Below are 17282 nucleotides of genomic sequence, written 5' to 3'. Positions count from 1 at the left end.
ATTTTGCTTGATTCCACTTGAATTTGGGAGTGAAAAGCACGGCGGGGAGCTGCTGAGCCGGGGCTAAGCTGGGAGAGATCCTTTGGGATGGGGAGAGGAGATGGGAGAGCCATAGCCCCCACCTCCCAGAGCATGGGCATGGGGAGCTTTGTCCTGGGATGGATGTTAATGGTCCCTCACGGGTGGCCTTGGTGTTGCCTGGCTTTTCCCAGGCAGTTTGGTGCTGAGTCTCCATCATCCCAGGAGCAAGAGGATGGCAGGGATGCTTCAGCTTTCACTCCTTGTATTGCTCACCCAGCGCTGAGTGAGGGATGAGGAGAGTGTGCAGATGCCTTCACTTCAACACCCACGTGCTGGGATGAGTCCTGGGTCTGTCCCACACCTGCCATTCCCACGGGATAGGGGCATCCATAGGCTCAGCTCAAACCAGGGATGTAGTCCTCTGCAGATTGATTTTAAACAAGATCTGGCTCTGTAAAGCGCTGGTGATGGCTGGGTCCGTTTGGCTCAGGGTGGTGCTGTGTGAGGGTCACTCGTGTACCCTTCCATGTGTCACTGCCCCATTGCTGCTCCTGGGCACAGCTTCCAAAGGGGAGAACACCAGCACATGTGCAGCTCCAGTGCTTTTGGGCTGTGTTTGCTGGTCCCATTGTGGGGGTGAGATGGGAGCTAGGGGCAGACCCTGCAGGGCATTTGACCATCCCCAAATGAGTGCAAACAGATGCTGTGCCAGCATCAGGGATGCCCTGGGCAGCAAATGACTCTGAAGGTCCCTTTACCCTGTCAGGTTCTAGTTTGGGTAAAGGTGTTCGTTTCTGGGGTACCCACCGGGTTAGGCTGAGCAGCACAACAGGAGTTAAGTGTATCCAGAGCCATGGATGCACTTCCTTGTTGTGGCTCCTGTTCCCAGGGCCTGGCAGCAGCACGGCAGGGAAGGGGTTAGTGCTGAGCAGAGCTCTGGGTGCTGGGCAGCCTCCGTGGGTGCTGTGCAGGCAGTGGGCTGGCAGTGCAGCAGCCGCAGCCTCTGGGAGGAAGGCGAGAGAATCCCAGAGCATCGCAGAGCTCTTCCCGCTGCCTTAATGGCCGGGTGCGGGGGAACCGCATCGCTCCGGGGGGCTTCTATTCTTTCACCTCCTTTTCTCTCGGAGCGGGCTCTCTCCTTCCCCTCGCCTCATCCCCTTCCGTACAATTGCTTTCTCGGGCTGTGTTTCATGCTCCGCTAACTGCCGCTGCTTTCACGACCCGCCTGAGCTTCGCTGCCTCATGAAGATTTATGAAACTGCAGTAATAAACTGTGTTTGAAAGATCCTCTTCGTGATAAAGCCCTGCCAAGCTGCTGGGGGGGAACCAGAGAGGACCGTGCCGCCGACCCTGCCGTTGTTCTTGCTCCTGTGGGGCAGCACCCGCAGCACGGGGCAGGGTTTTAGGGATCTTTCCCATCCCCGTCTCCCTTTGAGGGAGCAGGGCGCTGGTGGAAATCTGCTACTTGAGCGGCAAGAGCGTTACCCAAAGCACCTCTGGTGCTGCTGCTTTCCCGGGATGGAGGCGATGGCCGCATCCTGCTAGGAGCCGGGGCTGCGGTCCCGGGAAGGGTGACCCCTCTGCTGGCAGGTAAGGGAGATGGATGAATGAATCGGCAAAGGGAACCGCGCTCCCTCAACCTCCGGCTGCTCGGAGAGGGACTTGCCAGGATTTACCGTGGGATTTTGGTCGCGCTGGGAGCCCTGCGCCCGGCCAAGGAGCCGCCTCCAACCCCTGGAGCGCCGGGGGCTGCCTCCGCCGGGCCATCGAAGCAGTTTTCCAGCCGCCATGGAAGCTGTCCTGCTCCCGCGGGTAAGCGATGGGATGGTCCCTGTGCTGGGGGCACCCCGCTTGGATGGGCTGGGGCAGTGCCGAGGAGGGGACCCTGGGCAGGCTCCGGCCACCGGCTCTCCCACTCCGTTGACCTACTTGGAAGCAGCCTCTGGAAGCACTTTGCAGGGATCCGCTGCTGCTGGCAGCGGGGCAGGCTGTGTGCGGGTACCGCTGCTCCAGCATCCGTGCATGGGATCTACACAGGGGGAAGAGAAACAACTTAGTGGGGGGATTTGTCCTGTCCATGGCAGGGGGTTGGAACTGGATGATTTTAAGGTCCTTTCCAACCCAAACCATCCTGTGATTCTATTCTATGCTTTCTGGTGGCAGGATGCAATTATCCCCTTGAGGTGAAGCCAGGAGGGATTAGGAGGGATGGAACCAGATGATCTTTAAGATCCCTTCCAACCCAAACCATTCTATGACCAATGTCCTTTCCCCATGCACAGTGTCAGGGAAGCACAACCCTGCGAGGTTTAAGGTCCCTTTCCAAAGGATCCCCTATATCCCAGTTGCTTGCTGTTAGCAAGTTGCCTCCTCCCACTCCGGGCTGGGATACCTAAAATGGGAAAAGGTGGCCAACATGAGGACAGGAACACGTGTGTCTGCAGTGGCTTTTCCTCTTCTCAACTTAGTGGGGTTTATGGACCATGGGCTGCCTGATGAGGGATGTGGGAGCGGATGCAGCACAGCCGGGAGTGGAAGAACCCTCAGTGGCTTCCAGCTTTGCTCTGACCCCAGTGCAGATTGTGCAGGGCTTTTCAATTCACCCTTTTAGCAGTCGGCAGAGGCAGGGAGCTGGCGCGCTCCACTCTTGGAGCATGGAATTAGGGAGCAGGGATCTGCATGCTGATGGCTTGGCATTGGGAGCAGGAGGAGAAGGGTGGGAAAGAACTGGGAGTGTGACCTCACCCCAGGGATGTACACCCAGGGCTGGTGGAGGCACTGGGGAGGTGGCTGCGGGGAACCTGTGTTCAAGGCCAGGTTGGGCACAGGGGCTTGGAGCAAGCTGCTCCAGTGGAAGGGGTCCCTGCCCGTGGCAGGGGTTGGAGCTGGAGGAGCTTTAAGGTCCCTTTAACCCACATCAGTCTGGGATTCTATGGTCTTGGGGTGTTTTGCACAGGGCAGATGTGCCACCACGATGTGGTGATGCAGGGACCTGAGCAAAGTGGTGAGGGGACGGGAGCTTCAGTTCTCACTCAGATTCTATCTCCTGGGTAAGGGAGTGATGGTCCCCTGGCTGAGGTCACATTTGGTGATGGAGCTGTGGGGATGGGAGCTGGACCGGTCGTGTTTTAGAGGAGGAAAGGGATGTTCGAGCTTTGGCAAGGGCAAGGATGTCCCCATGGTATTGCTGGGAGCGTGATGTCCCTGCCTGGCTCGCAGCAAACCCCATTGTGTGACCTTGAGCAGAGGAGTTATGTCTGTAGCACACACGGGAGTCTTGTCCTACATTAAAAACACAATCAGTTGATATAAATCTAATATGTGGTGCTGATAAATAATTAAGGGAAAAGGAAAAACCCTCTATGATTTGCTTAACAGGAACTTGGGAATGAAGGTGGGGAGGGGGAGGAGGACAAGAAGAGAGATGAATAATGGATCAAGGTTAAATGGTGAGTGAAAAAGGAAAGCTGTAACGTGGTGAATCCCTGCAGTACACTTGCCGCGGGTTGCCAAACTAGTTCGAAGTGGCAAAGACAGCGTTGGGCACGGTGGCAGCAGCCAGGACCAGCCCAGGGCTGTGTGACACAGCTCCGATGCCATCAGACCCTCACAAGTGGCTTCTTGGGCCAGGCAAGGGGCTATGGGCTGTGGGGTGGCCCTGTCCTGCAGCCAGGCAGGAGGTGCCAGGCGCTGGCAGCGTGCAGGAACTTCCAGGCATCCATCAGTGCTGGCGCTCGGCACAACTTCCCAGGAAACCCACAACGTGCAGCTCATGGATTATTAGCAAAGGGATGAGTCCCTTTCCCTGTGCTGCCTGCACCCTGCCTGCACTCGCTGCCTGCTCTGCTGCTTGGGATGGGGTGAGCTGTCTGAGTGGGATGGGATGGGATGGAGCAGAGGGTCCCGTGGTGCTGCTGGGTTTGGTGCCCATGGGTGCTGCGAGCAGCGGATGCAGGATGGGGTCTGATGCTATGGGGGGGGGTCCAGCAGGACCTGGCAGGTAGGACATGGGGGTCCTGCCTGCTCTCGTGGGCATCAGCACAGTGCAGGATGGGCAGACACCAGCATCTCCTCGCCCTGGCCCCCATTTCATTTTCTTTTTGGTTTGTCCATGTGTCCGTGTCCCTCGTCTGTCTGTGCTCTGGAGCAGTGCTGGCTCCTGTGCCTTGTCTGTGCTGTTTCAATGACCCAACACTGTTTTAGCCACGATTCGGTCTGAACATCGTGGTCTCGGTGACATCCCAGCCCCTCCATCCCTCCTGCTCCTCCCCGCCCCATCCATCTCCTGCCACCATCAGTCCCATGCCCGCTGCCATCACAGGGGCATAAACCCTGCACCCACTGAGGGATGCCCCCGCTCCCATCCAGGCTCTTCTCACTTCTAGCTTAAAACCCTCTCCCCATCCCCAAATCTCAGCACCCCACCTCTGCCCCATAGCAGTGGAGCTGCCCCAGGGCTGGTTCTGACCCCGCTCTGCTCTCCCCCTCCTCGTGCAGATCCCGAGAGGACGAGCACCCACATGATCTCGGCGGATGATGCCGAGTACCCTCGGGAATACCGGACCCTGGGCAACGGCACCCGGCGCTTCTCCAATGTAGGGCTGGTGCACACCTCGGAGCGCCGGCACACCGTCATCGCTGCCCAGAGCCTGGAGGCCCTCACCGGCCTCCAGAAGTCAGAGATGGAGCGCAAGCGGGATGCATTCATGGACCACCTGAAGAACAAGTACCCACAGCATGCACTGGCGCTCCGGGGGCAGCAGGAGCGTATGCGGGACCAGGTACGGGGCGTCTTCTTGGGGGTGGAGGGGATGGGGACCACATCTCTCCCTTTGGGGCTGGCTGGGGGAGAAGAGGGTCAGTGAGGGCTTGGATGGTGCATGAAATGGGTGGCTGCTTGCAGTAGCCTGAGGGGGAGCATCCTCTATCCCTGCGGAGAAGCATCCTCCAGCCCTTTTGGGGAGCATCCCTCAGCCCTATTGGGGAGCACCTCAATCCCTCCCCAGAGATGGAGGGTTCCCAGGCAGATTCATCCAGCCATATGAGTGGATTCAATCCCAGTGGCTGTCAGCAATAGTGGGGAGGAGAGGGATGTTTCTCCGTGCAGAGGGGTGGGGGTGATGGCTGCAGACCCCAAACTCACCTGGAAAGGGGCAGCTGCACCCATGGGCTGGTGTTTGCAAACCCTGCTGCATGCCTGGCTCTCCTCTGCGCTCTGAACCCCCCCAGACTGAAGATACTGGTGCAAAAACATGACGTGAGCAGCGCAAGAGACGGGATGGCTGCTTTCTGAGCTGCGGGGTCAGTGCAGCTCCTGGGGCAGATATCTCCCCCCGGCTGCCCAGCAAGGTGCTGGGGGCTGGTGAGCTCAGGGGACCTATGGGGCAGGATGAGGCAGTGAGGAGCTGCTGCTCTACCCCAGCATGTGCTGCTGTGCAGTGTGGGATGCGGATGGGCGATGCCGCGGTTTGACATCCACATCCTTTGGTTACCAGTTCCCCATGGAGTCAATCCCACCTCAAGGACCTGCTGGTCTTTGGAGCAGGACATGTTTGGACACCCTTGCTGAAAGCAGCAGAGTCCAAGGGTTGAGTGGTCCCCATGGCTGGGGGTGCAACCCTTGGGCCAAGCAGCACCCCAGGAGGCGGGGGAGCCCATCCTGGTCTGGGTACCAGTGATGCTCAGTGGTGCTGTTGGAGCAGTGTTAAATCCCTACCTAAACTGGCACTTCTATAAGGATGCACAGGGGAGGGTGAGCATGGAGCTGCTGGAGGAAGTGCCTGGAAAGAAGTATCTTATATCATCTCCAACTAGACACCTCCCAGTGGGATGCAGGCGCTGAATCTCACAAAGAAACCGGCTTTGTAAGGAAAACCCCAGCATGCCGAGGCATCGGCATCGCTGTCTCCTCTGTGTTGGGGTGCACCGGGGTGGTCCCCACTCTGCAGCCCCTCTCCTTGCCAGAAAGAGATCCACAGCAGCGCAGCATCCCCGTTTTGGTGAAGGGCTGTTGGCTGGTGGTGGCTTGGCGGAGACGGAGCGGTGACATTTCCAACCAGAGTGACATTTCTCAGTAAATAACCAGGAATCTTTCCCCTGTTATTGCAATGATTTAAAGACTATTTTGTGTGGTTTTTAATATCAGCAGCTACAAAGAAAAAACCCAGCTCCTGTTGACTCAGGGTCTGAGCTTTGCGGAGTTCCATCAGGTGAAAGGAAGATGAGTTGGATTCTGGAATGATCTTTTATTCCTGGAGCCCCTTGCTCAGGGCTGTGGTTCCAGGTTGGCTCCATCCCCCTGCCCTGGGCATGATGCTGAGGGCTCAGCTCCATCCATCAGCCCAGCCGCAAGCATCACCTCTTTGCAACTGGTGGGGAAAGAAAACACCCAAATCCCATTCTTCTTCTCTATATTTTTTGTTTCCTTTCCTTTTCCCCTCATTTTCCCTGCGGGTGGTAAATAATAACAGGGAGAAAAATGCAACTAGAAAACACTGGAAACCCCAGGTGCCAACCTTTAAATGACATTGGGATGCAACACTCTGGGCCTTCCTATACTGTTTGAAGCTCGCTTTGCTATTCTAGGGGAGCCTGGCAGGTATTTCCGATGAGGCTTTGCTATTTTGTCGGGGTTTTATGTGTAATTTCAAATGCGTTTGCCAAATCAGAGGTGAAAAGAAGCATTTCATGAATGTCAACATCCCTTTCAGCGCAGCAAAGCCTGCAGCAAAACGCCATCGTTCCCGTGCTGAGGCATTGGGAAGGGAAAGCAATATTAATTTTAATCATATGTATATATAACAGAGCAGGGGGGAAAGAAACACAGGGAAATCGTTGTACCAACACCCAACAGACTGCAAGCAAAGCTGCGGAGAAGTCCAAGGAGGCAGCGAGCTTATTTAAAACCCAGATGGGAGAAGGCGTTAAATGGGAACGTTAACAATAAAGAGGGGAATGGGAATTGAGATGAGGTGGCTGATGGAGCACGTTGGCTCCTGGGCTTTGGGGCTGCTTTGGGGGGGAAATCCTATCCTGGGAAGGGGAAACCTAGAAGGAGAGGGATGGCACGGCTGGGATTCTTATCAGCGTGCTCTGGGATGCACGGTTTGGATGGGGCCACCCTGTGGTACCTGATGCTGAATACACATATACCTATATATCTATATACATGTATACCTATGTATCTATATACCTATATATCTATCCCATATACCTATATATCTATACACCTTTATATCTATCACAAATACCTATATATCTATATACCTTTATATCTATATACCTTTATATCTAACACAAATACCTATATATCTATTTACCTGTATGCCCATATACCCATGTATCTATATATATCTATCCCATATACCTATATATATCCATATATAGGATATATCTCTCTCTCTCTATATATATATATATATATACACACCATATATATATATCCACCCATATACCTGTATACTTATATACCTATGCATCTATATACCTATATCTCTATCTCATTATATTTATATGTAGATATATATAATATCAATAGCATCTAAAAAAATAACTAGATGATGGCTCAAAGGAGTGACCCCATCACCCCTCCCTGCTTCCTACTAATGCCCACATTCCTATTGGATGTGCATTTGGGATGGGGCTCAGAAGGTATGTACCAACCAGGGCAACATGGTTTTAATGCAGATAAGTGATAAATCCCAGAAAAGAAGGGATTACAGCCCCTCCTTTGCCTGTAAGCAGGTAAAACATCATTCAGCCCTGTCTGCTCGGGTGCCCTGCAGCTCCTAAGCTGCAGCATGGGGTTAAATACTGCAGCGGAGCTGGAACAGAAACGTGCCTCATTCAGGGCTACAGAAAAGTACATAAAAGATCGGATTTTAGCTTGTCCAGTTCTGCTGCAGGAACAAAATAATAGGGAAAGGCTGGAGCCGAGCAGGAACGTGTTGGTGGCTGCCTGACAGCAGCGGATCTGCAGCTGCACGGAGCAAATCCGACTTTGGAATCAATAAATACCAAGCAGTGCAGACGGATGTGCCCACAGAGCCAGGCCCTTGCTCTGTCCTGCTTCACCAGCACAGGCAGGGATGCAAGCAGGATGCAGACAGGATGCAATGGGGATGCCGGCAGGATGCAGGCAGGGTGCAACAGGCTGGGGAGATGCTGCATTGCTGCAGCTGGCTCCGTGCCTCAGTTTCCCTGGTTGAAGCGTGTGTCTTGGCTGCTTCCCTGCTCCATAGGAAGGGAGAACTTGCACAGACCTCAGGGTCCCAGGACCCTGAGGGGTTGATGAGGCTCTGCCGGTCGCATTCGGGCACCCTGTGCTACCGAAGTGGTTTATGGGGTGTGTGAATGGATGCACGCACCACGCTGCCTGTTCTCAGGCCTCTAGCACCTACCCCGGCCCATTGCACTCTCAGTTCCCCCCAGCACTTACTTTTGCCTGTGGCACCCCCATTGCACTCCATTACACCCCAGCACCCACCCCTGTCCCATTGCACCCCATCGCACCACCAGCTCCATTGCATCCCCTGTGCCCTAGCACCCACCCCTGCCCCATTGCATCCTTATCGTACCCCATCACACCCCATTGCACCTCCCCATTGCACTCCTGCACTCCATCACCCCCCCCGCCCCACTGCACCCCATTGCACCCCGTCACCCGCCCCAATGCATCCCTATTGTACCCCATCGAGCCCCATTGTACCCCATTGCCCCACTGCACCCCCCCATTGCACCCCATCACCCTGCCCCGCCCCTTTGCCCCTGGGCCCCGCCCCCGTCGGAAACGCGCGCCCCCTCCTGGCGGCCGGGCGCTGCTGCAGGGGGCGGCAGGTGGAGTCGCGGTTGCCATGGTGACCGCGCCCCCTATCAGGGCGGCCGCGCGGGGCCGGCGGCGGCCGCAGCGGCGGGAGGTGGTGGCTCCGCTCGGCACGGCCCGCCCTCTCTTCACCCACCCCCCCCCCCCCGCCCCTCCGCGGCCCGTGCTGCCGATCAGATCCGAGCGGAGCCGATCAGATCCGAGCGGGGCCGAGCGCGCCTCGCCGGCGCTGCGGATCTCACCTGCCGCAGGTACCGGGGCCGGCGGGGCGGGCGCGGCGCATCCCTCCGGTGTCGCGATCCCCTCCTGCATCCTGGGGTCCGCCTCCCCCCGCCCTCCCCTTGCCAAGATACCCTGGGGTCGCTCCCACCCATCCCAGCACCCCCTTCCCAAACGTCCCCTTCCATCTCCCCCGACATCCCGGTGTTCCCCTCTCCCATTCCCATCACCAACCGGTGCTCCCGATCGTGCCCTTCCCTTGGCCGCGGCGCTCAGTCCCCCCGGTTTCTCCAGCCCCTCCGCCCCCCCTCCAGCCGCCCCTTTCCCCCAGTTCACCCCATTTCCGGGGTTCCCCCCACGTCCAAGTCCACAGCAGTTTGTGGGTTCCATCGTCCCTGCATTACCCGTGGGTGCAGCAGCTGGTGAGGGGGGCCTCACCCTGCTCCTCCCAGTGCACATGGAGCCATGCAAAGCCCCCCGTGGTGCCCGTGCCAAGCCCACTGCCCAGTCCCCGTCTTCCCAAGGCACCCCTGCATTGTCACCCATGTCCCTGTCCTTCTGCAGGGGACACCGGTCCCCTCTGCCCTTCTCGGGCTTTGGGGGGGGGCAGACGGAGACGGGCAGATGGTGGCCTGGGCATGCAGCATCCCTGCGCCGTGTGGGATCTTGTCTCACCTCCAGCTCACTTGGCTGAGCATCCTTCCCGTGGGGGGTCCTGCCAGCACCATGAGGACCCACTCGGGTTTGAGCCCACCCTGGCCCTTGGCTTAACAGCATGTCCCTGCAATCCCCATGGCCTTGGTGTGAGGTTGGCATTGTCTTGTTCTCATGGGGTGCCTGACTGGGCTGGGGGTCTCCCCCATAGGCACGGGGGGACCCTCTGCTTTTGCCAAACCAGTGGTGATGGTGGCTTTGAATGGTGCCCAGAGTGAACCGGTTGGTGGGAGCTCACTGGGGCAGTGGGAGCGAGAAGCAGGGCCCTTCGTTGCGCTTCCCAGGGTCTCATCTTGGTCTCCAGAGGTGGAGCTTGTTGTGAACCATCACAAAGTGCTGTAATGGTGGAGGAGAGCGTGTGTGCCTGCCAGGAGTAACATGAAGGAGCGTGTGTGTGTGTGTCCCTGTGAGCAGCCAGAGCTCTCTCTATTTGATTCTCTTATTTCTCCCCTCCTGGGAGTGATTCCGGGCTGATTAAAAGAGACCTGATCCACGGTTTGGCTGGGAATCAGGTTCTCAGGAGCTGGGAGTCAGTCAAAGGTCCAGGGGTCACCCCACTTCCTAAGAAGTGGATAAGAAACACGGCCGTGTTGATGACAGCAACGGCAGCCCTGGGGGGGGAATTCATGAGCCTGTGGTGTAGGCCAGCAGGGACATATCCGGTGGACACCTACCAGGGATCGGATCCGACTCCATCCCGGCAGCAGGTGGGATGCGCCTGGCGCGCTTCCCTGTCTGCACACAGGCTCCCAGCGCTCCCAGTTCTTCTCTGTGGTTCCCAGGAGCACAGCGCTAGTGCTGCTGCCCGTGTGTACTCCGGCCTCTCCGGCACACACGGATGCGGGGATGTGGCCGTGTGCATCCATCCCTGCCCCGCCACTCAGTTTCCTGCTGTTCTTAACCCAAATGTGGCTCCTTCTCCCGAGGATCCGTCCTTCCTTGCTCTTGTTGTGGGGTTTCCAGGGATTTGCGATCAGGGATGAGCTTCCTGGGGTTGGAGGCACCTCAAAGCTCTTGGAAGGGCCCAGACCCTGGTGCTGTCCCTGGCTGAGTGCAGTGGGGAGTGGATGGATGCTCACTGCCTGCTCGCTGCCAGGTTTACCTTGCACGTCCCTATTGTGCTGGTCCACCTACGCCGTGCCGTTGCCATAGCTACTCTGCAATCTGATCTGCCCAACTTCTGCCTGCTTCCCCTCTTTTCCCCCCAAAACCTTTGGCCCTGCACCTTGGCTGTTCTTCCCATGCCCCAGCAGTGGGATGGAGGTTGGAGGGGATCCTGGTCCCTGTGCTGGGGTGCACGGTTGCTTCCTGCTCTGGCTGCTGCAGGATATGGGCAGTGATGGCACAGAGACCTTGACCTTGGAGGCCACAGAAGGGGGATTCTGAACACCCAAACATGGATGATCCTCAGCAGAGCTACTTGGGGATGCACTGCCAGGAGCAGGCAGTGTTGATTTGCTTTGTATTGGCATTGGGAAAGGAAGGGTCAGGAGCATAAATCCATGGACATCCAAAAGTGCTTGTGCTCTAATATCAGCTGGCTGTTGTAGGTCAAGGCCATAGTCACTGCTGAAGAGCTGATGAACCTCTCCTGGAGAGCAGGCTGGGGCGTGTGTGCAGGTGAGGGATGGTGCAGGGTGCCAGGGGTCTGTCGGTGATACCTGCCAGTGGCTCACTGTCACAAGCCATCTGATGCCATCTCTTGGTGGCCATCAGAGCATCTTTGGGCTGGGGACTGGAGAGAGGTGTCATAAACCCCAAGTCTCTGCCTGAACACGCCTGAAAGAGGAGAAGCAAAGCAAGCCTCTTGGTACCCTTTGCATGGTGGGGTCTGGGGTGGGTGACTCCCTGAAGCCCCTCAGGAGCCCAGGGCTGATGGGAGCCATCCCCTGCGCTCCCACGTCCCATCTTGTCTCTCTCCTGTGTGCTGAGATGCTCGGGTTTGAGAGGTCCTCCTGCAACAATTGCGAGGCCTCTGATGACAGTATCTGCAATGCACAGCGCCGGGGTCGCTCTTCACTCTATCAGGTTCCTGTTTGCATTTGACTCTTTATCTTGTCATTTTGCTATTGCCACTTTCATTCCGTTTCTCTTGTGCTGAAAAGCATTGAAAAAAACCCCCAACTTTAATAAGGCGAAAGCAGATTAAATTCCCTTTAGTGCCATTTTTCAAGGAGAGTTTTGTTTGTCAAGACGTTGTGCCTGAGGGGGACTCCATCAGAAACTGCAGCTCCTGAAAATGGGTGAACTAAGAAGCCTCTGTCCCTCCCTTTGGTGGAGCACACTGGAGCTGCTGCTGCTGCCTGGTTTAGAGGGATGCATTCAGTGCTGCCTTGTTAATCACTAACAGATCCGTGTTCTAATTGCTAACCTGGGGAAGTCTGGCTTGGTCAAGGCAGTGACTCACTTGGATTTCCTCCATTTACCTCCTGTCTTCTCCTGGGATAATCTCATAAAGGCTATAAAGGATATGATTGTTAAACTCCACCATGTCCTTCAACACATCCCCCACCTCCGGTTTTCCTCTCCTCTGCAGCACTCATGCAGGTGCATCTCTCCAAGCATTCATGTGTGCACGGGTTCCCTCATGGCCATGGGTTCACAGGAGCATCTCAAGCCCCATTTTGCTCTGGTTCCAGCTGGTAAACGTGTGCCTGTGCACACATGTGCACATCTTTGCTTTTAGGGGGGCCCCAGTCCTCATTAGTCCATCGTTTCGCAGCATCATGGACATGACTTTCATTGCAATTATCATCTCAGCCTTTGTAGTTCTCCATACCTTCTGCACAGCCCTGCTGCAAGCGAGCTGCCTGGTTTATTGCTTGTAACAAGGCTGTCGCTTCAAATCCTCTCTCAGACCATTATCTCCCTTTGATGCTTTTGAAGAGCCAGCGATATGTTAATTCTACCTTGGCCTTCTCCTCTCTGTACAAACCCCCCCTTGCCGGCCTGGCTGGCTGCCAGGGTGCTTGCAGGGGAGCTGGGGCTGTCCCTGCTCTGTCCCCTGCCTTTTGGGTGAGCTGCATTTAAGGCTGGCACTGTCCCCTGTCACTGTACCTGGGGACTGTACCCCACCACTGCTGGGGGAACGTGTCCTCTCTGCTGTGGGAGATTTGGGATGGATGAAGGACGGGCTGGTGCGACAGCAAAGCCTGCAAGGACAGATGGAGGCCTGAAAGGTGGTGTCCATCTCCTGCTTGGCCCTGGTAGACAGCACCAGATTGTAGGTCCTGGACAACCCTGCCTCTTGGCAGGGAACAGGCAGAGCAGGCAGCGCATCCCCTACCCCGCATCCAGCCCATACCCAGCTCCTTTGCTTAGGGGTCCCGCATCGCTCATGGGGATGCCAGCAAAGGGGCTGGATCCTGGGACCTGGAAGAGTGTTTGTGCCAGGGCATCCTGGTGAGTGCTTCAGGTCATGCAAACCAGCCCAAATTGCTTCCAGAATGTTCTTGATTCCTTTCCACAGCACTTGGGGTTCAGACAAGCTCATCACCGGTTTGATGGGGAGTGGTTGTGTGCGATGGGGATGTAATTTATGGACTTTGTGATAAGCCTGTCCAGTCATCCTAAAATAATAAATAAAATACATACCAAGGGCTGGCAGGAGATAGGATCAGTAATATCAGGGTCTGAGGAAAATTACTGAGCCTCTTCAACAGCAAAAGGAAGAGTAGGGAGGGAAAAACCCAAAGTTGCACAAGGACAAAGTCAAGAGCATCATCTCCTAGCACAGACTGAGTTTGGGCCCTCTGGGGGCTGGAACAGACTGGTATTGACCACTTTTCCCAGCAGCACTTGGCCAAAATACGTGTTGAGGTCCATTGCAGCCATTCAAAGCACAGAGGACCTAGGGGGGACGAGCATCCCCTCAGTCCATGCCTGCAGGGACCAGGCACCTCCTTGTTGCTCTTGTGGGTGAGGGGGTTCTCTTGCTTCCCTCCTTGTCTGGGTGTACTGGTGGGGAGAATTGGATGCCAGAGGGGGTGCGTTTGGCAATGGAAGGGGATGAAGGCTTCCCTGCTGGCTGTGATTTATTAAGGGTCTCTCGTGCAGCATTTCCTGGGAGGCAGCATCCAAGCCTGGCCCTGGGGAGTTTGGCTGCGCGCAGCTGAGCAGCAACACAGCTCAAAACTGCTGCCCTGTGCAGCTTAGCTAGAGCTGTTTCCCCATCAAGGCACAGCATGTCAAAGCCTTCAGGAGCTGGTGCAATGCTGCTCACCTCCTCGAGACAGCGAGCTCCGAGGAGGAACGTGCTGAGGGTGTGAGCTTCTACCCGGGGTCGGATGCTTTGGCTTGACACAGGGCAGTGCTGCAGCCCGGGATCTGCTCCTGTGCATGGCCAGGCAGGTACCAGTGCTGCCAGTGGGCCTTGTGTCCTGCATCTCACCTCAGGCTGCAAAGAGCTGCTGGTGCAGCGGGTGTGTTAATTGTAGATGTGATGGATGGAGTCATTTAGGACCAAAAGGCATCCTGGGACAGTTTCTTACTTCCAAGTTCCTGGTGTTTCGGAAGAGCTTTACGTGCCTAGGATAGGCTTGGATCCTGCTGGTTGTTATCTAATGGTGCCTGGTAATCACAGCTCTGGACTTCTATTTCTGGTTCTGCCTCTGAGTCACGATGTGCCCTTGGAAAAGACCTTTGTGCCTTGAGGCTTGTCTGCATGAAAACACTGCAGTTGTTTGACTTCAAACACACTTCAAACAGTTTTGGTTTGGTTGAGGCAGAACTTTGGCTCTACAGATGTCTGGTGGAATATTAACGTGAACTGCACCTTGAATGCAGTTCACACGAATAAGAGCATCCTGCTGATGCTCGAGATGAGCCTAACAAGTGGATCGGTGTTTATATACATAGGCTAGACCTGTATTTACCTTGTCAGCAGAAGGGTTAATTCCCCAGCAGCAAGTCCTTGGATAAATACTCCGTGATGGTCTTGGCAGGCACCAGGGCATTGCTGGGACTGGTGGGGACAGGGAGCTTGGGGGGGGGGGGGGTTTACCTTCCATTTAAGATAATAATCCAAAAGAACAAACCAGGTTTGCAGCCGTAGTGATTGTGGTGGAGAAATAACCGCTGTATAGAAGCGAGGTGATAGGCGGGTGTGAGAGGGGAAGAAAGAGCAGCCGAGAACTTTGATCCCAATCAAAAGAGCGCTGGGACAAAAGCTGCTTTGTCCCCGTTGCTTCCACCCTCCCCATTACCTGCTCATCTCGGTGCTATCAGAAATGCTTCCCCTTCCAGCAAGGTGGATCCTCACCAGGTCGAACTTCCCTCCTGGGGGGTACTCCTCGAGCCCTGTCTTGCGGTGCTGTGGGACCTGGAACTGCTCTGAAGCGCATCCCTGCTTTGCCCGCAGCTCTCCTGTCCCCATCCGGTCCCCGCATTGTCCGCCAGGCTCCATCCTGGTTGTGTGAGCCCAGTGCTGCCCTGGGAGGGGGTCCCCATTCTCTAACTCAGATACGGGTATTGCCGTGAGCCGCAGCTCCGAGCATCCTCAGCACTTAGAATCATAGAATAGGACCAGAGAATCAACTAGGTTGGAAAAGACCTTCAAGATTATCAAGTCCAGCCATCAGATTTGATGATCTTAAAGGTCTTTTCCAACCTACTTGATTCTCTGGTCCTATTCTATCCCCTAACCCACCGGTGGTTATCAGCGGGTGGCTGGGGAGCAGGAAGCTCCCAGGCTCTGCAGCGTGCTGGGCTGTAAGGGATGCCAGCTCCTGTCACTCGCTGTAGCACATTGACTTGACACCAGTGGAAACACCATGAAGAAGCAACAGAGAGAGGTGGCCAGGGCAGGGAAGGGGGATTGGAAGATCCCTTTATAAATGAACATCATCCTGGCTTCCAGCACTGGCTCCCAGGGCAGCAGCCTGACCAGCACTTGGGGTACGGGCACACCAGTGACTCCAGTAGCGATGCTGGGCTGCCTTCCCGCTCCCTGCTTTGCTTTGCTTTGCTTTGCTTCCCTTCCTTTGCACCCCAGCCTGCATTCAGTGCCCGTCACCATCCCTGCCTGCTTGCATGATCCTGCTCCCCCTTCACCAGCCCTTAGCAGCGTGAAACTTAAGGAACCCGTTGGGAGGGGACTTGAAGCAGAAACGAGAGCAGGTTTAATGTCGCGGTTTAAAGTCAACAATTCTCCGAAGGAAACCAAAAGTCAAAGCGGAATCTTAATGTGCTTTTTTTTGTTTTCTTTTGTTTTGTTGTTTGATTTTTCGTTAGCAACCCAACTACTGGAGCTTTAAGGTCAGTATTCCTGATTTTCCATGCTTCTCTTTGAAATGCATGCACTTTGCCATCCTTGCCTCGTCTCTGTCTGTGTAAGGGGGTGGGAGCTCGGGTGTCTTGTTAAGGAATTCTGTGCCAAAGTAGTTTGTCCTCAGCTCAGCAGCAATTTAAGCTCGTGAGATGGATCTTCAGGCTTTTGGGTCAAGTTGGGGTATAGATGCAAACCTGTTCTCTGAGAGGGGTGATGTGTGTCCTGCCCTCCTTCAGACCACTGTCACCCCACGGTCAAATCCTGCTGCTTTGGAGTTATTTGATGGCAGAAGAAACCTTCATGCTGGGAAAAGGACAGGCTGGTGGTGCTGAGAGCTGCGGGAGGGGAAGGGGCAGCTCTGTCCTGTGTTGGCTGTCACATCTCTGTCTCCAGCCTCTGCTCTGTTGTTTGGGTGTTACGGTACCTGCCTGTCAAGAGGCTGCAGGTGAAGCAGAATAGAGAAATCCCAGCCTGAGCTCATCTCAGTCTCCCCTCGGGCTGGTTAAAGCCATTCCCCTTGTCCTGTCCCTATAGGCCCTTGTCCCGTCCCTACAGGCCCTTGTCCCAAGCCCCTCTCCAGGTTCCCTGCAGCCCCTTTAGGCACTGGAGCTGCTCTAAGGTCTCCCCTTCAGGAGCCTTCTCTTCTCCAGGCTGCCCCAGCCCTCAATCATTAGCATTTCCTTTATTGCACTGGCATCTTTGTGCCTAAACCCACCTCTCCCAGGCTACCCAAAGGGGACCATGGCAGGAGCCTCCTGGCAGCAGCAGGGTCTGCTTCCTGCCAGCACCTTGCGAACAGTTACCCCATTGTCTGGCAGGGTGAATGCGCCGTCCTCCCCTTGCCCTTCCTCCCTCCTGCTCGCCCAGGGATGCGGTGGCAACGCTTCAAGGCCAGGCGTGCTGCTGGATGACCTTGGCGCGTTATCCCTGCTGGGTTTGCTTTTCCAGTGTGGAAAAACCAGGCTCTTGGACGGCAGTGGCGAGCGGAGGAGCTGTAAAATGCAGAGTATGTGCACTTGCTCCGAGTTTTCATTCCTGAAGGACTTGCAGTGTCGAAAGGGGGTGAGCAGCAGCTCCCCGAATGTTCAGCTGTCTGAGTTCTCCCTGACCACGTGCTCCCGGCGGCATTCCTGACGCTGGGAATGGGGGAAGGTGCCCAATTCTTAATTTTATTTGATTTTTCTCTTTCTTTTCATAAGGAAGAAGTAAAATGGGGACAAACTTTAGGGGTTCACGCAC

At 55.7% G+C, this 17282-nt stretch overlaps 1 protein-coding gene across 1 annotated transcript in view; it reads left to right on the top strand.

Annotated features, from left to right (window-relative positions):
- The first annotated feature begins 4526 nt into the window (after positions 1–4526).
- SRCIN1 (SRC kinase signaling inhibitor 1) overlaps positions 4527–17282 on the top strand; it is a 38249-nt gene continuing 25493 nt past the window's right edge. Inside the window, exons 1-2 of the mRNA XM_080633352.1 lie at positions 4527–4802; positions 16007–16030. Of these exons, the coding sequence (XP_080489478.1) occupies positions 4542–4802; positions 16007–16030 (285 nt within the window). The 5' untranslated portion in view covers positions 4527–4541. The remainder of the gene's footprint in view (positions 4803–16006; positions 16031–17282) is intronic.

Source organism: Psittacula echo, assembly GCF_963264785.1.
Source record: "Psittacula echo genome assembly, chromosome: 23".
NCBI classification, from domain to species: Eukaryota; Metazoa; Chordata; class Aves; order Psittaciformes; family Psittacidae; genus Psittacula; species Psittacula echo.
This window is presented reverse-complemented; position numbering and strand designations above follow the sequence as displayed.